Source organism: Pangasianodon hypophthalmus, chromosome 20 (assembly GCF_027358585.1).
Source record: "Pangasianodon hypophthalmus isolate fPanHyp1 chromosome 20, fPanHyp1.pri, whole genome shotgun sequence".
Classification (NCBI taxonomy): Eukaryota; Metazoa; Chordata; class Actinopteri; order Siluriformes; family Pangasiidae; genus Pangasianodon; species Pangasianodon hypophthalmus.
In genome coordinates, this window is record NC_069729.1 from 18,786,909 (window position 1) to 18,811,078 (window position 24,170).

The 24,170-nt window shown below is 37.4% G+C and overlaps 1 protein-coding gene across 1 annotated transcript in view; it reads right to left on the reverse strand.

The window, feature by feature from the left end:
• Positions 1-21: 21 nt before the first annotated feature.
• slc41a1 (solute carrier family 41 member 1) overlaps positions 22-24,170 on the reverse strand; it is a 28,005-nt gene continuing 3,856 nt past the window's right edge. Inside the window, exons 3-11 of the mRNA XM_026932811.3 lie at positions 17,746-17,853; positions 10,662-10,733; positions 10,224-10,368; positions 8,724-8,870; positions 6,989-7,136; positions 6,820-6,899; positions 6,217-6,351; positions 5,152-5,300; positions 22-4,259 (exon numbers count right to left, since the gene is read on the reverse strand). Coding sequence (XP_026788612.1) covers positions 4,074-4,259; positions 5,152-5,300; positions 6,217-6,351; positions 6,820-6,899; positions 6,989-7,136; positions 8,724-8,870; positions 10,224-10,368; positions 10,662-10,733; positions 17,746-17,853 — 1,170 coding nt within the window. The 3' untranslated portion in view covers positions 22-4,073. The remainder of the gene's footprint in view (positions 4,260-5,151; positions 5,301-6,216; positions 6,352-6,819; positions 6,900-6,988; positions 7,137-8,723; positions 8,871-10,223; positions 10,369-10,661; positions 10,734-17,745; positions 17,854-24,170) is intronic.

Consider the following 24,170-nt stretch of genomic DNA (forward strand, 5'->3'; position numbering starts at 1 on the left):
CAGAAAAGAAAGACGGCCACATAGACGGAATAATATATTCCTTTATTTCCAGCAATTTACAAGTACCGCTGTTGAGTCCCCTCTGGAGCAGCAGAGTGCAGGGTAGAAGGAAGCAGGAAGAAAGACTGGATTACTCGTGTGTACATCTCTGTACATCACACAGACTAAATACACATGTCTGCTCTCTCTCCTGCACCACAAAGAGCTGATATATAGTTTGGATCCTCTTAGAAGAAGCTTAACATACAATGAATCAATATCTGAGCTCACATAAAGATTTGACCTTGGCTTGATTTTTGTGATTATTCATCGTTTCTGCTCTTCTACCTATGATCGTACACTCATCTTCTGCTGCCAGCAAAACAGCTCAAACAAAAATCGAAACAGTGTTGCAATTTTACTATTTATGCATTAAAATCATTGCGGTATACAAAAAGGACAAACAAAAGAGACAAAAAAAACAGCTAGTTGGTGTTGAGCCGTGCTGCAGTTAAGGCCTACGATGTTCAGTGTGCTACTGAACCAGCTTGAGTGTGAGGTTTCATAAAGTATTAGGCACCGACATCTGATATGTATGTTAAGTTAAAAAAAAATTACAGTAAATTACATCTCTTCTGGCCCAAAAATGCAAAGAAAAAAAAAACAGACATTGAATAAAATTAAAAATAAACACATTATTTATAGAATAAATATATTATATATACACATTTTTGCTTTGTATGCATCTCTAGAAATAAATAAACAGAGCAATCCCATACCCTGAAGAAGTATTCACAACCAGAGGGCTGTAATGGGAACGGCGGTGGCACGAGCTGCACAGCGAGACGACTTCAGGACGGCTGGACGCATCATCGCAACACGGTTTGCGTACATGCATGTAATACACAAGACAGTGGGAGTCTTATTAAGTGAGTGCTCCCTCGATTACAGTACGCTTTGCACAGTGAACCATTCTGATGTCGTGAGACGACTTTTACAGTATGAAGGGAATCCGTGTCAATTATACGCACAGTGCTTTTTTTTTTTTTTTTTTTTTAATGTTCTGTGCTCAGCACAATCCATTCTGCTGGCCCCATTGTAGCATAAAGCATAACATAAAGCAAAGACAGATCTTCCACTTAAAACACACGAGACAAGTGAAGTCCCTAAAATTTAACTCTCAGGGGGGTTACAAGTGAGTCTGTGTGTGTTTGTGTGTGTATGTGTGTGTGTGTGTGTGTGTGTATCTTCACAGTGGTGCCAACATTACTAGATCAGAGGCATTCAACTACAAATTGTAAAGGTCCCTTAACATAAAATTTCTGGTTTAAAGGTTCAGATAAGCAGCTAACACGACCGAATGGCAAGATCAGTTACCTTTAAATGCTTAGCCATAAATGATTTGCTTATTTCATAGTGGTACTAACCACTTTTTAAATAGTGCCATGGATGGGGCTGTGGTTAAGAAAGCCATTGTCAAGTCCAAGACCAGGACAAGATGAGGTCGAGTCAAGACAGAATCTTAATGAAAGTGAGACAGAGTCAAGATTGAGACAGAAAACCATCAAGGCCAAACCTTTACTTCAGTTAGCTGGCTTCATTAATGCATTGCGCCAGTGATTAGGCTGTTTTCTAAAAGAGGCATTACTCTCTCTCCCCTGTCACACTAGCCAATCATGGGCGCCTGTGAGCTCATGTATTCGCTTATTTCATAGTATTGTTTCATAACAGTGCTTCACGTAAACACTTTTTAAATAGTGCCATGGATGGGGCTGTGGTTAAGAAAGAAACTGTCAAGTCCAAGACCAGGACTGGATGAGATCAAGTCACTGAGTGTCACGCCGCCCTCTGACGCAGCATGAGCAGCAGTTTGAAAAGATGTAGTCTCTCAAAGGAAGCACATGTTAGTCTTCACCCTCCTTGATCAGTAGCTGTAGTATGATAGGCAAGAGCTGTCTGATGGGTGGGAATTGGCTATTAGGGACAAAATGGAGAAAAATCTTTACATATGTATGCGAAAAGAAAGCACAAACATTATTTTTATAGTCTCTTGTTTGAGACCAAGATCATATTTGGCTAGAACAATGTCCAAGACCGAAGTGTGTCCAAGTACAAATAAATGCCAATAAGCCTAATAAGTCCAAGTCTACACAGAAAACATCTCAAAACCAGACACAAGTCATAAAGCCCTAGCTACAGACTCTGGACACATAAGATGCACATCTAAGCCTATTTTGAATTAGTAGCCGAGAACAGACGCATACTTTTGTCAGTCCCGTAATCAGATCAGGTGAAAAAAAAAGAAAAATCTGTGAAAGTCTGTGAAACTACAGACTGCAGCCATCATACCTGGATCAGCTCTGCTACAGTATTTTTTGAGTGCTTATTTTGGTCTGTTGAATTATTCTGTTGGATCAGTTGATCTAGCGTATCATAACTTAAATGGTTAACAGCCCATTGTATGCTGTGCTTTTACCGACCGGAGACCACAGCCCCGCCCACTTGTTTTATACTGTTCACAAAGCCTACAGAAAGGTTTGCGAATTCACTGATGAAAATTCACCAAGTTAAAGTTGGCACAAGGGGAAAGAAACCACAACCAGAAGCAAATGAGGATCTTTCACATCCTGTGTCCTTTCCCCTTCGGTGATTTCTTTTTGGCTGAAAAAACAGAAAAGCTTCTTTTTTTAAGAGTCTTCCATATTGCCCGAGCAAGGGATCAAAAATCATAAATTCTATGGCTAAATCGTAAATGATGGCACCTCTGTGTACATGTATTAACTAGTGATTAAAAGAAGTTAAAGGGCTCCTTGTTCTAAAGCCTAGTACCGAAGATTATCTGCTCTTATAGGACAAACCATTAGCAAGTTCAAGTTTTCATAGGGTGGTATTCACATAATAAAAAAACAAAACAAAACAAAACAAAAAACCCATTATACCCTTATAATCTTCATTCAGGTCTTCTAGTCATGAATGCATCAATGACTTTAAGTCAAATGTGGGCACGAACCCTTTTGGCTCATCTCTGAGAAGGCCAGCATTTCTTTTTCTGAAATCCCATCCCATCCCTTCATGCAGCGGATCTGCATTACAAAGTAGCCCTTTTAAGCTTTGTAGCACGGTTATTAAGACAGTTTAATAGAAAATGTTACATGCTCGCAAAGAATCCGAAAAAACAAAGCACAGCGATACTTGACCTGCTCACTTTCCTGTGACTCTGCCTGAAAGTGAAGTGGATAGCCATAAGTGGTGCATTTATTTCTCTAATCGTACAGTACAGGAGCTTTTATTACCAGCAGTCTTGCATCATTTTAATCCTATTTCATAATTCATGGTGGAGGTGATGGCACAGGCGTGTACGCTGTGGTATATCTGAACTCGATCTGATATTAAATTAAACTGCTGCTCACGCAGCTAGGTGTGTAAAAGACTTCTTGCCTTGTGTTTTGCCGATAGAGAAAACAACTAAATTGTGGCAGTGCACAATTGCTTAACAGATTTCAAATGAAAAACAATAACGTGAAGTTTACCATTTCTGTCTTAGTAGAAAAAAACTGCTTGGAACCTGAAAGCTGATTTGTTCCATCGTCTGTGAGCTAAGAGCGCTTGCTTGTCGCTCAGAGATTTAAAATGTTCCAGTTTTCCAACTTTTCAAAGATTAATGAGGAACTTAAGAGGTAATCAAAGCATACTCAAGGTCACTTTGCTGTGGTCTGGAAACTTCCACTAATTGCTTCATTTATATCACTTACACATAGAGCACTTGGTGTCTGAGCATCCTAATTCTCATGAAAACTTCAAGTTTAAGTCGACCTTTCCTTTTAAACCCCACCACGTTGCTGCCAACACCTCTGAGCATAAAAAGGGGCTGAACATCCCCATTGAAAAATAATGAGGATTCCTGTTCTCCCACGAGAAGATAAGCCATAATGTAATAATCATTACATACCACTACTACAGCAATAGTATTACGAGTTATTATTATAATCATAGTGGCTATTGTAGCCATAATATCACAGATCTCATTGTGGTGATTCTTTTTTTTTTGATAAATAAAGGCTCGTGAGGTTTCCGCGGGTGTTCAGCAGAGCTGTTCAGTCTCCCACGTCTGTGTCCCTATCGCCGATCAACCACAGCATATGGAAGCAAAGAGCCAGGAAGCCTGTGCCTAGCAAGTCGCCAAGGGCCGTTAGGTAGGGAATGGAAAAGTTATCGGGATCCATCCCTCTCTTCCACATCCACTGCACCATCCAGTCAGCCAGATACAGCAGGATCATCACCTGTAAGAAACACCAGAGGGGGGCGGTGGATTACTACCAAATCAACATCTCATACTGTAGTCTTTACTATACCACAGCGCTGCTGAATCATTATTATTCAATCTTCTAACAGCAGCTCTGACAGCAGTACAGCTGCAAATCCCAGGTTTATATTAATGTGCTTATTCTAATACGTTATTGTTGCTATAGTAACAACTTGTAAGGCAGATGACATAGTGAAGTTTTCTGTTAGGAGACGTTTATTTATGTTAACATTTATGGAAGTCTCCAGTATCAGCACTTAGTAACAGTCAGAGCTGTAACTTTAGGTTCACTGACATCTTCAGGACAGAGGAGTTTACACTTTAACACAAACTGCTTGTTTTTATCTCACGAGGGTACAACCGTTTATAGCTGCTGTAACATAAGTGATAATAGGACGTTCTACAACGTTAAATGTAACTATAAATGGATAAATATACAAGGCGTCAGTCTGTAATAAATAATAAAATGTAATCAACTTCAGGGTGGTAACAATAACTCTGCTTCATCACACCATTCTGTCGTTGATTATTTTCCTACAACTATATCTATATATGACCTTTAAGGAATTATAGTCTCAATCCCTTTTTTAAACATATTTATATTCTTAAATATAAGTTAAAATGTATGTTTTCTAAAAAAAAGGGGTCAATTTCAAATATCTGCAGTATCTTAGTGTAGTATTATAGTAGTTTAGTGTAGTAGAGTTGTGTAGAATTATAGTGTAGTATAGTAGTATAGTATTATAGTATTTTATAACTCTATTTTATTAACGAAAAATTATATACTGCAGAAATCTGACAAACCTGTATTTTCTTTTATTACAGATTTTTTACACCCCACTATACGACTGATGAATTAGTGTGTGTACCTGGAGTAAGGCAGCAGTCAGGTAGACAGCGATGAAGGTGTAGGTGAGGGTGGTGTGTCCGGCCCGCATTAAGTTGATGGTGTACAGGAAAACAAGGTGACCGGGAGCCACCAGGAGGAAGAGCACTCGGGCGGAACGAGAATTCACCCCTGTGGAGAAATAGAGGAGGAAACCCTGTCCATCATATGCGTGATTTTCAGTCATCGAGGTCATTTTTAACCCTTTTATGCACAGTGTCCACACTTACGGATAGTCAATTTTTTTTAATAAGTGAGATTTAGAAAAAAATAGAAATTCATATGATGTGCAATTTTAAATAAAGAATTATGGATATCTTTTTTTTTTTTAGAAATCTAATGTAACACTATATTATATTATATTATATTATATTATATTATATTATATTATATTATATTATATTATATTATATTATATTATATTATATTATATTATATTATATTATATTATATTATTTAATATAATATTATATATTATATTATGTCCCGTAACATTTTTATTTATAAAAATAAAAATATTCTAGCAATTTCCCTAATTAAATACTTGTGTCTAAATACTACCTTGTCATTCTCTTAAAAATGGCAAATAAAAATATAAAGTTGCGCAGACAGTTTTTCTTTTAATTTTACAGATTTTCTATTGTTAATTTCGTTTTTTTGCTAAATGTAAAAGTCAATTATTACTCATTACACATTACTGTGACAACAGAATATCCATCTATATATATATATATATATATATATATATAGACACACACACACACACACACACACACACATTTTATTTCTATAGTCTTCCAGGCCTGAATATTTTTCAAATTCCACACTTTTTCAGATCCTAAAGCAAATACTGTGAAAACTGTACAATCAAAATATCACAGTTTTTTTACAGCACAACATGAATTTATTTTTTATGTATACCACATTTACTCCAACTACCTCAAGTCACTGACGTTCCTAGACATTCCAAACCATCCCAAACTTGCTACTCAGATTTAAAGACTGTGCTAACAGGTTGGAGTGACCAGTCAGGTTCTCGTTCTGTTACCTGAGCCGAAGAACGTGTTGCACGGTGTGGGGCATTTCTGGGGAGGTGGACTGGCCTCTGCGATGGGGAGGCCATTCATGTGCAGGTATGTGGAGATGCGACTGGCCTGCACCGCCACCAGATTACCTGCCACACCTGCAACAGGGCCACACAAACAACATCAACCCTCCCTTATGGACTCGCGTTCAGCTCTAAATAACCCGGCTTAGTATATTCTAAAAGATGAACAATATTAAAAACCTTATGTGAAATCAATTACTGTAATAAACATGAACAATCATTTTAAAGAAATACATTTACAATTTCGAAAGCTAGATATAACAAGATGAAATGAGAGCCACAAACTCAAAAACATGTTTAAATGATCCATTGAGTAGCTGATTCTGTTTATACAGATTAGTGTTTCAGTCAAACTGGGTGAAATACAAAAATAAGTCAATGAATTCTTTTTCTGAAAAGCTTTAAGTCTCTTGATTAAATTCACATTTTAAGTTCACTTGTGTGTGTTTATGTGTGTGAGGGGAGGAGAAAGGGGTTCTGTATTTGACTACTTTTGCCTGCAGGAATCCTAGAATAAATGAATTATACTGATTCTATGCTCACCGTTGATGACCGGAGTGAACACCGCCATTCCGGCGTAGTTGGGATTGGACACAGTTTTGTCCAGGATGAGGCCTCCAACACTGATTGAAAAATGATTTAAATGAGTTTTAGGATCTACAAATTGTTTGAGATTGAAGAGCTCAGGTGTGTGAATATCTCTTTATTGTACCTGCTGATCGCCATGGCGATAATCACAGGCTCCCACCCTGAGTAGAGCACTTCTCGGGTGGAGGGGATTCGCCGGGCGATCAGGATCCAGATAGGCGTCAAGGCAATGAAAAACACGCAGACTAGTGGATTGGCATAATCATTATAATCTGTGAGAAACAAAATAATGACAGAGCAGTTTGGTTCAATGCAAGTCGTTCAAATTCTGCTTTATTTTTACACAAAGCATGAAAAGTAGCATCTAACGAGCGATAATATGTACACAAACACGACACAACACTAACCCCAAATCAGACACCTGGGGAGACTAAACACAAACATTGCTCTGGTGGAAATTCTTCTGGGCGTAATTTAGCACCCACACTCTGCAATGTAGACATCGGGTAAGTGTTGGTTCACCTTTTATGAGATGTTTGCATCTGGATGATTTGGCCTTGGATGAAAAATTTGGCCATTTGGGAAAACATGCAATTACTCTTAACGTAGTGGTTTTCATGCCTTTTTTTATGCAAACAGTACCTCAGAAATGCACTTTAAAACCAAAGTGTGGTCACAGACACTACCGCAAGACTGAGACTGGGAATTTCTACAGCTATATTTCTGTTTTATTTATTTATTTTTTTAGATATTAACATGTTAACAATGTTTCTCCCAATTTAATCATTTCCTGTTCCTGAATACTATCCAGTAGGAGTGGGTGATATGACAAAAATACCTTACAATATCTGAAGGCATTTCTATGATAGACAATATGTATCAGAATATTTAGGTTTGGTAACAAGCAGCCAGTAAACCAGTAGGGTTACATTTAAAAAACTTAAAAGTTATGTTCAATTATATCTATTTAACATCTACAAGAAGAAAATTCTGTAACTGAAAATTAGCGAAATTCCTTCCTTCCTACTAAATTCAGCTCCAGCCGTAATCTAACACATCTGATCCTAAAGCGAAGTGGATTGATGATCTGGATAAGATGTGTTTAGGTTGAGGTTCAGGAAGTGAACACTTCAGGAAGGTAGATTCCTAAGAGCAGGATTGGTGAACAACGATCTAGGTCTTCACTAGTGACATGCAAACCTGACGAATTGCATTCGGGTCATAGAAAAAAGTAAAAAAAAATTTTTACACATGTACATGACAGGGAGATGACAGACAGATGCAATGATGCAAATTCATTAGGTGAAATTTGCATAGGAATTTGCATCGTTCGCCAGTAGCACAGCTACCTTCAAAGACAAGTCATACATAGTGTACGTAGCACACATGCGTAGTGATGCATAGTGTGTGTAGAGTTAGCTCAAACAGGTTTGGCAGGCAAAGTAAATGTAGATTAGCTAAAGAACTTTGCAAATACACAGAATTATTCCACTGTAATTTTTTCAGAAAAATAACTAAAGTTGACTTGATTTAAAAATCTGGAGAAACCAGAATTATTCCCAAACTTGATGCTAAATGTGGTTATTTAAAAAAAATTTTTTTTGTTAATTTTTATCATGCAGCAAGACGCAAACTGGAACTTTCTAGACCACAGTGCTACATTTTACATTTATCTCTTTTTTCACAACTGGTACCTCTTTTCAAACAAGTAAATTCTGAGAAAAATCTAGGAACATTAAACAATTTCAACTGCCCAAAGTGCTAATGTTTCATTCACCTTCCCACCATGAGCACATGCTGCCACTAGATGCCACCTATAAACTGCAAGAGCAGTAGATTACCCAGAATCCTTCACTCACCCAGCTCCTGGTAGAGTCCTGTGCTGATGCCAGACAGTAGAGCCAGAGTAATCAAGTCTCCGAGGCTGGCAGCAATGGGCGTGGCCACGTTGTCCGGGTTAATGCCAACCTTTCTGGAGCCGATGATCACGCCGATCATGATAAGACCTGTTTTGGAGGAAATATTGGCTGTGATTGTGTTGAGATGTTCAAGCAAACACAGGAAAGGCTCTAATCTGTACACAATGAGAGCAAGGGCTGTTTTGGGCTTTTGAGATCTCCTGTTTCACTCTAGTGAAGAAACGGTACTTAGGCACGCAGTTCCCAAATGTTATCTTTGGAATGAAATTCCACAAAAGCTCCATATCAGCGTGACTGATCGGATATTAAATTATGTCATCATAGTAAATCCATCCATTCATCTTGGAAATGCTCCTGGGAAGATTTCAAATATGGACTTGAAATCACTAAATAATTACTAAATAATTTGTCATCTTTGTGTTATCCAGTAACACATTTTTTTGTCATAACATGCAAGATAAAGGCTCAGCAACGGAAATCTTTATGGCTGTTTCTATGGTAACGTTGATCATCAGACCAGAGTAGGCCCAATAGATTTCTTCCTCTCTACATACATACACTACTAAGATACAAACAAAATAGCTTCTACACTCTATCTAGTGCACTACATTGCTGATAACCATTAGGGGATTAACCCTGCAGCTTGGCTCGGTAGCTAGCTCCCTGAAGTTTTGCTAATCTGGATTTTGCAGTTTGTTTTTCATTCCAGTTGACAAATATTCATCTTGGTCAGGGTTTTAGCTGAACCTAAAGATGTTATTGGTAATGTTTTAGCCAGAGTGCTCCTTTTAATGCGACTATATGTTTTAGACTAGGATGTGTAGCTAATCCACATGTGGCTAATCCACCATAATCCACCATATTTAGTATATAATCAAACTAAACTAACATTATGAAAGTGCTCCACTTCTTGTCACTGTAAAATCACTGTAACGCACGTGGCTTATTGCTTTTATAAAGTGGCAACAGACCAATATGATCAAATCTGGTGTTTAATAAACAATTTAAAGTATTAATAATTTTCGCTATACACAATTCTTCCACCATGAAATGTAGCCTGTTGACTGGTTGCTAAGCAACATAATAGACAAATATTATGGTAGTATGGTATTTACTGGCTTAAAACCAGTAAATTAATACAGAATTTAGTTAGTGTAATGCATCACAGGTGTGTGTGTATCGAGGATTTTACAACACGATTTTTCAAACGTGGCTCAGCCAATCAGATTTTAGAATGGAACCTATCCATTATATATAAGGACTTTCATAACATTGTCTTTTTTTGTTACACATTCAACAATTGTCTCATTTTCTTAAAGTATGGGACATCATGCTGCCCCAATCATATTTCAACTTTCTCACCTCATACAGTCTTTTTATTATAGCACTATAAGGGCACTTTCTGTATAGGATTAAAGAGAAAAACATGGGTCCTCTCACCTAGCAGCAGGGAAGCGATGAAGGCTGTAGCTACGCTGCTTGCACAGAGCAGAACAGCATGACCTATCTTGAATTGGCCCTCTGGAATCCAGCCAAAAATGACCGCGGCAATGGAGGCTAGGAACCCGACCACAGTGGCCTGAACCTGTGATATGAACATCATGGTCACACTTACTTATCAGGCTTTTCTCTCTCTTAAAATTCCACTACATTCACAAACACAAAGGTCAATCCCTGCTTTTTATCATGTCACATTCATATTACCACTGTCCCAAAAGTAACACTGGTAAGGACAGAACATCTGTCCAAATTTGGCTTAGTTCCAGGAAACAACCACTATCCAAACATTTGATATTCTCAGATCCACTCTATAGCTGCAGACGTGTGTATAGCGAGACGGTACGTAAACAGGATCTCCATTTTTAAAGAGTCTGGTACCTGAATTAGTGCGAGGTTTCCCATGATCATTTTCCACATCTCCTTGGCTGTGTCCATCTGTCCAATATTAGCCTAGAGGGACAGAACACAGGAAGCATATTTACAGCTGCTCTCATTATAGCATGACCACAGAAAGCTTTCTTCTGAGGGGGCGAGAGGATTAGGAAGCTTACTGCTACCATCTAATATCCAGCGTTTCAACAATTTCCCTCTCAACAGATAACAAAAGAAATCTAAAGAAATCTAACAAAACAAAAGAAATCTAAAGTTTTATAGGACTGTTAATGTTATGCTACACATGTACTTCTGCATTTCCTTTACATAATGGCATAACAACAAAACATTTTCCAATGACTAAGCCTATATTTACACTAGCAAGCAACAAAAGTTACAGGAAGCCATTCGATTTCTGCGCATGTCCCTGACACGGAGCTGCGATTTCAGTGACAAGTGACAATTATATTCAGATCTTCTCAATTCCATGCAAACTAGGTATGACACAATAAAGCGACAAATCCTAACGACTGGCTCGAATGCACTCCAAGTAAAAATATTTTGAATATAAACAAAATTAGTTCTAGACATTTTTACTAATTTCAAACTTGAAATAATCTTGTTCTACTGGCAGATAATTTTGAGCATTTATTTATAGGAAGAAGCAAAATTATCTGCCAATAAAACAAGAAAATGTAAAGCTTGAAATGAGTAAAAAAATGTCTAGAAATAGGTTTTATAAACTTATATTTGGTTAATTGTAATCTTATAATAGGAAATACTAGATAAATCCGACTATATTCAAGATATTTGGAAAGTGTATGTAGCTAGCACAGTTAGGCTGCTTAGCTAATTTGCCAGTGAAGCTAGCTGCAAAGTCTAACATGTAAATGAGAAAACAAATGTGATGCGCATAAACTGTATAGTCAGCTGCTGTACATTTTGACTACCACCATTTCTCATGGGAGCTGAAAAAGAAAATGCGACAACAGTAGCAGATGCTACACACCCACCAGAGACAAACGACAAGCGTCACGAGCGTTTGTTACTGTGAACATAGTGTAACATAGTGTATTGTTTTTCTAACCATATAATGTGATATTTTCACTGCTATATATATATATATATATATATATATATATATATATATATATATATATATATATACCGATATACTGAAAACCATAAAATCTTTCCAGGCCAAATAAGTATAAACTGATCACAGATCCTGGCCAGATATAAAATGTGCACAGCACTCTCTCATGCATGAGATACAGAGTTTGTCATGTTGGCAGTCAGTAACTCAAACAAAGCCAATACTTTAATCTCAGTAAGAATGTTGATGGTCAGGTTTGTTGGACGCTCTTCAAAGGCGCCTTCCTTTTTTCTGTGGCTGAATCTCAGGTAGCCTTGAAGTGCACTGAGTGGGGTATACAACATGATTATGTTACACCCTATGTAGGGATAATATATAGTGAATAGTATATATTTTAAACATATAAAAATGAATCTGTGAAACTGTGAAGAGTGCAACAATGATTAATGATAAAATGTCACCATCCAGCGTAGCGCTACTGCTAATGCCGGTTCTGTTTGTGTAAATAAGCTGTAAACTTTTTAAACTACTATAAATGCTAAGCAGCCTGTGATTGTTTAGTTAATTTATTTAATTGGCTGCCTGGATTTTGCCTTAGTCTGAAGTTACACTTCTGTTATTAAACGTGCTGTTGTAGGAAAATAATCAATGACAGAGTGGTGTGATGAACCAGAGTTACCGTTCCCATGGTAAAGTTGATTCATTTTCTATAATAGCACATATTGAAGTGATTATTCTTCTTGTACCACAGCAATTTGCCAATGATTACCATTTTTATTGATTAAAGAATGACACATCGTATTTTTTATACATTTACAGTTACACTTAATGTCGTGTAATGTCTGTGAAACATGTTCCTGTTATCATTTATGTTATAGCTGCTATAAACAGTCATTCCCTCACCAACTGCTCTTTTTTCTGTCTCTTCAGTTAATAAGTTAATATGTTAATATTAGAGACGTGGTTACCAAGAAACTGCAAAGTCACGAAGACTTTCCCGTGTCGGAAAACTTACAGTTAAAGTTACAGCTTTAGCTCTGAATGTTATAAAGCGCTGACACTGGAGACTCCTTCCATAAATGTCAAATAAACGTCTCCTTACAGAAAAACGTACACCGTTTCAATGATTACACACGGTTTTTAATCAGGTTATGTGGAGCGTCTGACATACAAGTCACGATGAATGAGCTGCTACTATAGAAACAATAAGGTATTAGAAGGAGCACATTAATATAAACCTGTGATTTGTAGCTGCACTACTGTCAGAGCTGCTGTTATAGACACACACAGCACAGCGCTGTGCTTTAATGTATGATAGTTTCATGCACGTAAATATCAAGTATCAATTAAAAGTGCTTTGTTTGTTTGAGTACTCCACTGCAAAATAAGCAGCCATGAGCTAAACATCTACCTTCGTGTTTAGACAATGAGAATATCCAGTGTTCTGAACAGCATCTGCTTGAAGCCTCGTTAGAACAAACAGCAGTCAGTTCTCGGGACAAAAGGGGGTTTGAGCCACTGCTGCACGCATCCATCTCATCTTCCTCCTGCTGACTGACCCCCACTTATCTCATCCCTCTCTCTAACGACGCTAACGTCAAGTGGCTCGGACCCTGCAGTACGGCTTTAAGGGATGGTGTGAGACCTTGTGTTGGTTCATTGAGCTTTTCGGCATTTTAGAGAGCTGAGGTATATGCTACAATAATAGTTTTTAATATCGTTCCACAATTCCTACAAAATTAAACCAGTATTTGGCATTTTGATCCAAACATGATGTAGGGGTTAAGCAAGTGCATGCTGAACTGCAGGGTGCGGTTACGTACTCGTAAACCTAAAGCCGGCGTCTTTACACTGACCATTGGCCTCCCACTGAAGTATAGTGGAAGCGCAGCTTTAGCCAAACCAGTGAGGGAGGACAATAGTGTGAGGACGAGGGAGGAATACATTTCCCCAGAGAGGAGCGGCCTCTCGCTGCCATTGAGCCCGGCTCGCTGTGTGCTCTTTCATTATCTTTCAAAGGAGTAGTAGTACTTGTGCACTTCCTGTGCAGCCCTTCACTTTATCTCTCTATATTCTCCCTTGTGCAAGCACATCAGAGCTGACTGATCTGAGTTAAAACCACTCTTAGCATACAGAGTCACCTCCAACGTATTTAGGAAATCAGGCTCTGCTCATTCCTCCTGATTGGTCACACTGGGATGTCAATGAAACGGCCAGCACTCTTTTTACTGCCACTGCTAAGGGAATATTAGCTACACTGCTATGTAACAAATGTCCCTGGCAGCAGGACAAAGGTGGTAGAGGCCATTCAGAGGGGGAAGTACCATATGTGGATGTGTGAGGATCCGTGTACGTGTTTGTGTGTGTGAGTTTGAAATTGGAGGAAACAGGACTCGTGCCAGGAGTTTACGGCGCCTCTTCCGCAGTGTGAGATCTTACGTGGCACAAACGGAGGCAGGGGGTGGGGGGAACCCGGCGAGTCTGGCACTGCTGCTGTATCTCACGCCGACTCGGCCTTGATAACAGGCAGTGTGATAAGCTGTGTGTGAAATCGGGCAGCTGTCCTAAAACAGTAAGGATAACGTGGATAACGCTGCCTTTACTCCAGTTGTCCAGTGTAGATCTGTGATCTAAAGCTCCAGGGGTTCACCCTTCAAACGTGTACAGGGTCACTGGCATATTATCACGATTAGGACGTTAAGCAGATCAGGGATAACAGATAATCAATAAGATAATGAGATAGACAGCTGAGTCATGAGCAGGAAATGATATCCAGAATATTCTGGACTGAGAGAATTAGTCATACATGACAATATACTGTATTACCATTCACTATACTGGACTGGATATAATGATGATATATTGTAAACACTAGGGCTGATGAACGCTATTATTTATTATTTATATACTACTGTTATTTCAGTGCAGTATTTATATTTGAATATTAATTTGGTATAAAATTAGCCTGCATTTGATGCTACCTTCAGCAAACACACACATTCATATTGTGAAAAGTGGCTGTTTTTATAGCTCTTCATGTGTTTGGATGTTATTGTGTCATCACTTTAATTACTTAATTTACTAGTATTATGTATTAAGATAAGTTACACTAGCATGTTAGCTCTGATTAGTACTTTTTTCCGCCGATACCGGATCTCTAGGCAAAGCAACGCCAGGTGTATTTAATTCAGCCAGAGCAGGAGATTAATGTTTTATATAATACGATTATTAGGAACAACCAGTACAAACTGTTAATCTGCTGATTCAGGCAGATTCAGATGCAACGGCTGGTAGATGATATGACAAATTTGTCAAAAATGTCATGATTGTTGAAGAGATTTCTACGATACATGATGTATAATTCGTAGCAAACTAGTAGTGCAATAATACATAAATAAATACTAAAAAGGGAGAACAAATCCATAAATTGTATATTTTACAATCTTAAAAATCCAGTACAAATATTTAACATCATTATCATTGTTCATTGTTACAAAAATGTTATAAAATATTTAGTGACATCTACAAAATAATTTATCATAATATCAATAGTATATTAACATCATGCCCAGTAGACATACATCAGGCAGTTTCTATTAATATTATATTTTATTAATATTTAATATAAATATTATATCAATAATAAATAAAATTAAATGTTAATATATGTTTTTAATTTATTCATTTATATTTATTTTTTAATTAAGAGCTTGTGTATGATAACATTTAACAAAAGACGTAAGAAAAAGTAACTAAAAAAGAAAGAAATTCTTGCTTTTGCTTCCTCCATAAACCCTCCAGACCAAATTTAAAAACAACTGTTTTTAAAGCTGGAGCTGTGGAAACTCTCTGCCCTCCTGTTACAGACATTTTATAGTCATTAATCAGTTTTTAGGATGTTTTTTCCTCGTGAAGTGTGTACGGAAAACATGCTGCATGCTTTTGCACACCAACATCACACAGCGGGCGTGTTTACAAAGCCTAAATCCACTGCTATAAAGACGTGTTAAAGTTACTCGTGGAGTCTTTGCGGTGACCGAGCGCCCACAGGAATGTCTGCACCAGCAATCCACCTCTACACAATTCAGCTCCAGCTGTTTAAGACAAATCAAGGAGAGCGTAAAGCTGCTTTAGGGCAACGGCTGTACTCATGTGCTTAATGGGATTAACAAGGTACTGTACTGTACATGTTTCGCAGAACTCGATTTGTTCAGTAGTTCAGTCCTGCTAAAAACGAGACATCTTGCCCATTTTGATTGCAAATCAAAGGCATTCCAGCTAAAAACAAAAATTCTGGAGGGAAACTGCTCGTGCATCAATTGCGTTTTTTCATTTAGTTCCGAAACGATAGTAGCTATACTGTGAGTTAAGAAACGTTAAGAAACGATAGTAGCTATACTGTGTACATTAGCTTCTGAAGTGTTTGTGTTAAACACAAATTAAATAACACACTAATCAGGGCGAAATTTGGTTGTTTGATTTACATGTTTCGTGCTTGGCTTCGTACTAGCTTTATTGGTAGTTTCCAAAATCAAGCTAAATCTACTATCTATGCACATTCACCAGAGGCACCAATGATCTCTGCTACGTTCTTCCAAGCTTCACTTTTTTCATACTTTAGGTTGTATATGGCAAGATAAGAAGAAACCATAGTTACGTTTTCTTTTTTTCAGTCCAACAGTAAATGGGAGCTAGCAGCAGGTAGGAACTAAAGTTGTGAGTGTGGAACTGAAGAAACGTCGGACCACATGCGCCATAGGATTGGTCCAAGGAATCATTCGAGCAAATCATTTGGATTTGTTGCTTTATCGCATCATACCTAATTTGCATAGGGAATGTAGAGTTACACAATATAGCTGCCATTTTGAGTTACTCAGTGCCCTATTCATATTTATAGCGGTCCGTTATCTCTACTCATATTTTCTCTGATTTGTTTATATCACTCGCCCCACCCATTCTGCGCCGCTGTAGATCGCCAGTTCTTATTGAACCTGGTGAGCACTTTGTGATGATGCGTCACCGCCGGTGTGAACACAGGATTACTAATCGTCAAATTCTTTTATTGTAGCTATTGGCTGCTCATGATATTGACGTTCCTTGTGAGATAAGACGAATATATACTGATCCTGGAAACAAACAGTAGCTGACGTCCCTGATGTTTCCCTCTACGTCCTCCTTGTTTCTACTAATTATCAGCTGGACTAACATTTTTGGTGTCACTCGTTTTTTCTGGTCCAAAGTCAGCAAAATAAACTGTTCATCTTAAACCACAAATAAGGGAGAGGTCAGAGTAAACACACTCTTGCAAAGGTCAAACAACATGAAGACCCAAGCACACCTTCAGGTACACATCAGCCGGGTGTCCAAAGGTCAGGTCATAAAACTCTGACTGAGAGCTTGAGTATCAGACTTCTACTTGTGTTGTGATCATTAAAATAATAATAATAATAAAAAAGATTTAACAGTGAATTAAGCTACCTTGCTTTCCACGTCAAAAAGTGGTAACAGCTAGTTTTCTGAAGTTAAACACGTCAGCTGGCTGGTTAGCTGATAATATGCGACGCCTGGAATATCTTACTTGCTAAGATAAAGCTACTCAGAGGTATTGTTTAGGTTTGAATCAGATGACGATGTTAGAGAAAATCTTTAATGGAATTTGTTGCAATGGCTGAAAAATGTGCTGTGGTGGCTTTAAAGGTGCACTCAAATGACACGATCCAGATCTGTCAAAAAGCTGAATCTAGCACATTTCTGGAAACACTACATGTAACTATAAACAGATAAAAAGTATGATGTTCTTTAATTAATAAATAAATGTAATTGTTGCCATATTTCTGTGGTGTAAGTGGAATAAACTCTCTGGTATGGTAACAGTAACGTTATGAAGCTCCATGACACTAGCCTGTCACTGATTATTTTCCCACAACAGCATAACCCTGTCGTCTTTATATACATCGGTTCACTCCGGTTTGTAGGTTATTTGTTTAAACTCACTGCGGTGGACAGTCTGGAGGCCAGTGTCATCTCCAGGTTCCCCTTCAGGCCCAGAAGAGCAGGCACCAGGATAAAGACCTCGTTCACCTCGGCGAACACCTTCCAATGCTGCAGGGAGAGACAAGGAGAAGAAAACCAGCGCATTTCAGCATGATGGGTTCCTCAAGCATGTGAGGTCATTGGGTTCTCCGTGACCTTCATTTACCACACTATTGATTCAATGCTGTAACTCGAGATGACTCTCGCTTTCTCTCTCTCTCTCTCTCTCTCTCTCTCGCTCTCTCTCTGCTGGAGACTGTGCTGGGCAAAGCTGCTGCACTTATAACACCACACTCTTCAAACAGAGATCTCCAGAATTATTGGCACCCTTGGTAAAGATGCGTTATGAAAAATAGCTTTGTGGACAATTAGCTTAATCTCATGCTGAGAATGAGAGAGAATTCTAAAGTTTCACTGAAATAAAAATGATTATTAAAGAAAATAAACTGTAACCAAAAACTGTAACCAGACTTTCATTTATATATAAAACTCCTGGAATATTGAACCTGATCCTTTAATGGTCACTACGTAAGACATTTTAATTCTTTCACTTTTTGACTGCTGTGTTGTAGAATACACCCATGTTTCATGCTGAACTTTTTTGGTTGTTACATTTTTAAAAGAGAGGTACATTTTCTTCATTTTTACAAACTTTTGCACAGTTATTTTCGACTCTACAGCTCTGCTTCTTGGTTCTTTACTTTTTCATCCACTGGCTGTAAATCTGTTGCTGACATGGATTTCAGTAGAGTCATCGCTGATCGTATCCATTTGAACCTCATCCAACATTTATCCTTAAGAAATAGTTGATGACTGGGGTAACTGGCAGCCGGTAGCTTTTTTTTTTCCTTTTTTTTCGAGCAGATGCAATGCAGCAAGAGTCCGTGCGGATCGATAAGTGGAGAAAGTGCTTATCTTTAGAGCCCATCCCAATGGCGCATTGCAATTACAGCCCTGACGTTGGACAACTAAATCAATGCAGAGGATTCACCCGAGCTCTGAGAGGAGAGAAAAGCGCTGAGCTATACAGGTTGAAACACAACACTTGGGAATTAACAAGAGCAATCCTCTTTAAAAAAAAATGTAGCAAAAATTGTACTTGAGGTTTTTCTGCTTGGCTGGCTACAACCAACAGGCTTTTTTTTTTTCGTTCTTTGGCAGTACAGGGCCCACTTTGGAGAAAAAAAGGTCTACATCAATTGGAAATTGGCCATCTGCCACATTGGCTTTGGTTTCCTTGCTACCGAGAGCCCCTCTCCTCTCCTCTCCTCTAGCTCGCTCGCCTTCTGAGATATATGATGATGTCTCCGGGGAACAGCGCTGCCTCGGCCAACGCCTCCTCAATGCCTGTGAACTTGCAGGTTTAGCAAGGCTCAGATTGCACAGTCTCTAAAGCTCCAGTATATATGGTCACAGAGGAATTCAGTGACGCATCACTAGCAGAGAAGGCACTAGCGTCATGGAGTCAGTGCGCAATGCTCATCTCCATGACCCATGAAGCCGTGGTGATGAAAACTAATTAAAATCTGTTTCTGTGTTTCGGTGATGTATTAACTCCTTAAACATACAGGTCCAAGGTCGAGACTTCTCGTAACTACATACCTTTATAATTTCTTTACTGTAGTTACTGAATAATGTGCTTTAAAACTGATTCAAAACAACCAACTGAAATTTGTTTCATGCTTTTTTCAACAGATCTTTTTCATTTTTTTTTTTCGCTTCAGACTTTATATACGTTTTCATATACGAGGATCAGTAGTGGATCGGATATCAGAAGAAAAACTAATGAATTTGGTCTGATCCTGTAACAAACGGAAAAATTTGGAATTAGATTTAAAATTTTTGGAATTGGAAATGTTCACATATAAAGAGACTTGCTTTTATTTTGTGTTAGGATTGATTTTTAATATATTTATACTTTATTATATTCATCATATTTGCAGTGTCAGGGTAAGTCATGTTTTTAGCTTTGTATTTTTTTCCTGTATTTTTTTAAGTGCTTCAGTTTAAAAAAATATCTTAAAGCTTAGTAGTTTGTAAAGAAAAAAATTCGGATGGGTATCGATATTGGCCAATACGCAAGGTATCAGTATCAGTATATTCTATTTTTTTTTTTTTTTTTGCATTTTATATTGTTTTTATTTTCCTTTTTCTGTCACTGCTTTTATTTATTGTATTTTATTATTTTTTATTATTTCCCTTTTGACTAGCTTTTGTTTTTTTTCCTTCACACTCTAAGATACTTTGAGCTGCATTTTTGAAAAAATGAATGAAAGGTGCTACAGAAATTATTATTATTATTATTATTATTATTGTTCTTGTTAAAGGTGAATGACTTTAATTGAACCATCTATGTGTATAAACTTATCTAGAAGCTGAACTTTGGTTTACAGCATCGTAAAGTCAGTTCAGAATCCGGGTGCGATTCATTGAGTCTTGCTTTCAGTGACGCAAAGGCGGAAAACTTCACTTCCTGATTACGCTTTTTACCCCCACAGGAAGTCAGGGACACAATCTCTTACTTTACTTGAAACTGCAAAATAACATCACTGTTAAAAACAGTCAGAAAAAAACCATAAAGCTCACTCCCCCATAATAAGTAAAAAATTCTGGGGAAAAACGAGGAGGTTGCTAAGAGAGTGTGTCCACGAGAACACAGCACTGCCCACGCTTGTTTGTCTGCACTGATTCCTGTAAGAATGGGGTGACAGCCTGGATGTGGTAGACCCAAAATGGCTTCCTGTGGGAGTGCTGAGACACCGGCTGGTGTGAGGGCTTGATGTTGAGTCTGTTTTCCTCCTGGTAAAAATAGGCTGACTGGCTGTCTGGACCGAGCGGTTCTCGCCTGGCGTTTTTGTTTTGTTTTGTTTTGTTTTTTTGTCTCGACCAAACCACCAGCCTCTTTCCAAACAACCTTTCTAGACAGTGGCTTTGAGACAGGTCCATTTATGGGGAAATAACTGTCACTAATTCTCCTAAATTCTTATAAATTTAGGTTTTCTAACACCTGCCATAGATCTAGATCTAATGCTTTGGAGCCATCTAAATAATAAGAATAAAAATATGGGAATGGATAGAAAATTGAAGGAAATTAACAAACCCAAAAGATCCAAATGCTTTATCCTTCATTATCCACACGTGTCCAAGCATCGATTAGCCATGCTAACAAGTGTGAATTGAGAATTTGCTGATTTAATTGATTTAATGGTTTGCATTGTGAATTCTGACTCAATATATATATACTCAATCAAGAAAGAATTTGACTTGTAGCACTGCTAGATGGTTGAGTGAGCATCACAGTCTACACTCTCTCTCCCAGTTAAAATTGACCATTTCTTGGTTTTGATATGATTGATGGTTTTCACCCGATCGAACGCGGTCATAGTCAGAACAGATGACTCACTTTTGACTCATGATGCGTTTATGACTCAGAATTGGCTTGAACTGAACTGATATAAAGCAATGGATGAAGCAGATGAGGAAAAATCACAATCTTTTCCCCGACAGTGGTCACATTTTTTTAGGCGGGATGCAACACAGTACAGAAAGCATCTCAGAACAGGATATTTCGTGATCGGATTTCTCCTGGATACCAGAATTAAGGATTAGACCTCTATTCCTAATCCAACCATCTCTACCTTAAGACACATGGCTCCACTGTAGACCCTTATTAAGCTCTGGTTTCACACCGTCCCCCTCATGACCGCTACAAAGTAAGGAACCTGATCAAATGTTCGGTTCTGTGGTTTTTCTGTAGCACAGGATGTCGAGATTTTGCTATATTTTTTCCCTTCTAAAATTCTGAGTAATACCATGCCATCATAGAGTCATCGATATCATAGAATCTTACAGTAAATGCGAATTCATCAGTTCCAAAGAACACCTTTGTGGTTTCACATTAATTTCCTGCCTATGTGTATCAAGGTGTAACTTGTTTACCTCGGCGCATGTTCATGCTGGGTTTTTTTTTCTTTTTAGCTTTTTTCTTTTCAGTGACTAGCTACAAGAAAAAAACTGATTAACCCTTTCGTGTACAGTGTCTACACTCATAGACAGTTAATTTAAGGTTGTATTATTTTAAAATGCAAACCAATATCATATGCACCATTATCCTGATTTTTATTACTCAATCCAACATGGCTGACGGTGACACATGCAAAATGTCTTGGGCATTTTATGTCTAAAAAGGTTTCATCGAGTAATAAACTGTTTAGACTATAACAAACATTAATTTTCTTTTGGTTTTGGTTTAAATAAGACATCGTCTAACTTCAAACCTAAACAGCGCAATTGCTGTATGTGTTATAAATGTATTTTCATTCACTCTGGGCAGCAAAGTTTTAAAAATGCGTAATATTTTAGACAAGTATTTTTCAGCAGTTATGTTTTGTCCCATTTTTTTTTCCTCTTCTAATGTCCTTTGCTTCCCGTTGAAAGTGAATGAAAAAAGATTGAAATGTATTTGAATTTGCAGGCAATTATGGAGTAAAAAAAAAACCTTATAAAAATCTGAATGTTTTATAATTTATGCATAAAAGGTTTAAATTGTGCTTCAAGTCATGTTATTATTTAATTTTAACCGATTTCGGGAGCAATTTTTTAATTTTGTGTTCGTAAAAAAGCTCCATTTGTGTTTGTCACTGAAACTTGGAAATAAACCATTTGCTGATTAATTAATAATCAATTTAAAGCGATTTTAAAGTTAAGTTGTATCCTGATGTCCTGATGTGAAGACAGAAACAGCATTGCGCCTCACAGAGCTGTGACTTGGTCTGATAATCAGTTCACGAATCCATTTCCCATGTGGTTTGGGTTTCGAGCGTGGGCGTCATCAAAGTGACAGAAGATCACCAGCAAGGGATGATACAGCTTTATGTGCTTAATTACTACGCAAAAATCTTCTAAAAACATTTTTAAAAATCCTAGACGCCTTCGGACTTCAAATAAAACGTTTACATGGAATCTTTTTCTTATTGAATATTTGCAAGCAACATCATCATAAAAAAACTCTCATAAATAATATAAGCTAAATCAACAGTTCTGAAACTTTCTCAGCTCCTTTAGCTGTAAAAAAAAAAAAAAAAAAAAAAAAAAAAATGTCCCGTTATTACAGATTTATTTTAATAAATAAATAAATCAAATCCAATATTAGTCTCATTATTCAAATATGTGGATCCATGGAGCTTTTTATTTTATTATTTTTAATTTTTATTTTATTTATTATTTTATTCCTGAAATTTCAACTGACAAAACACATGAGGTCCAAGTAGCGCTGGGTGATATGAGGATATAATATCAATAGCATAATAAAATATGCTACTATTCACTTTACTGAGATATCGTAGGTATTTTGATATCTTTTTATAGTTTTCTTTTTTTAAATAATGACAAAATGAATAGAAAAAGGAAGCTGCTAATTTTTATGTTCATTTTTTGAATATTTAAAATAGTAAAAGATGTAGATTTCCCCCCGTCTTTAACTGTGTTATTTTATTTTAGTAACCTTTAAATAAAAGTATGATCAACCTCAGTTTTACACAGGCTTCTTTTTTTTTTTTTTTTTTTAATTACAGCATCAGACTTTGTTGGCAGGTTTTTATCAAACCTAAAAATCAAGAATATCTATATCGTGCATCGAGTATTGTGATATCATATCGCCTACCTCTGGTCAAAAGTTGACGTTATTTATAAACAGGCTTGTTTTTCTGTTCGGATTAGACCAGTTAAAGAAGCAACTGCCTATAACAATTAAGCAATAATAAATATAAGTATAATACTTTTGGTAATGGTGGACTGTAATTTCTACCAATGGAAGAAAGTTGTTTGGTTCTCAGTGCTTCCTGGATGTCACTCCGAGAACCATCGGGCTTTTAAAGTTATTTTTAAACCTATTGGAATAAAAAGCACATAAAACAAAAGCACACAAAGTCAACAAGGAAAAAAAAAAACGGGCGAGTAATTACAGCGTTCGCTCTTTCTCTCTCTCACTCTCACTCTGTGACTTTTAACATCCCAAGTCCTTTTGCTTTGCACGAGTCGCCTGGATAGTTGACTAGCTGCACAAACAGCACGCATTCAGCTACGAGCACAAAGGAAAAAGTACAAGTTTTTGTAAAAGAACTGTGTTTGTAGCAAATGGTTCAAAACATCTACATCACGATTCGGCATGTTAGTTGAAATTCATGCGATTCAATTAAGCATTACTTTCTCGTGGTTTTATGGTTTAGATTAGAATTCAGTCGAACTGAATGTCGTTATTGTCATCGTACAGTGAAATCCCTGACAGCTGTAAGATAAGTTCGCGTACACCTTGCAGATGTTTGAACTAGCGAGTACTGGGGCTGGGTGATGTGTCGAGATTATACTGATACTGTGAGAAATTATGC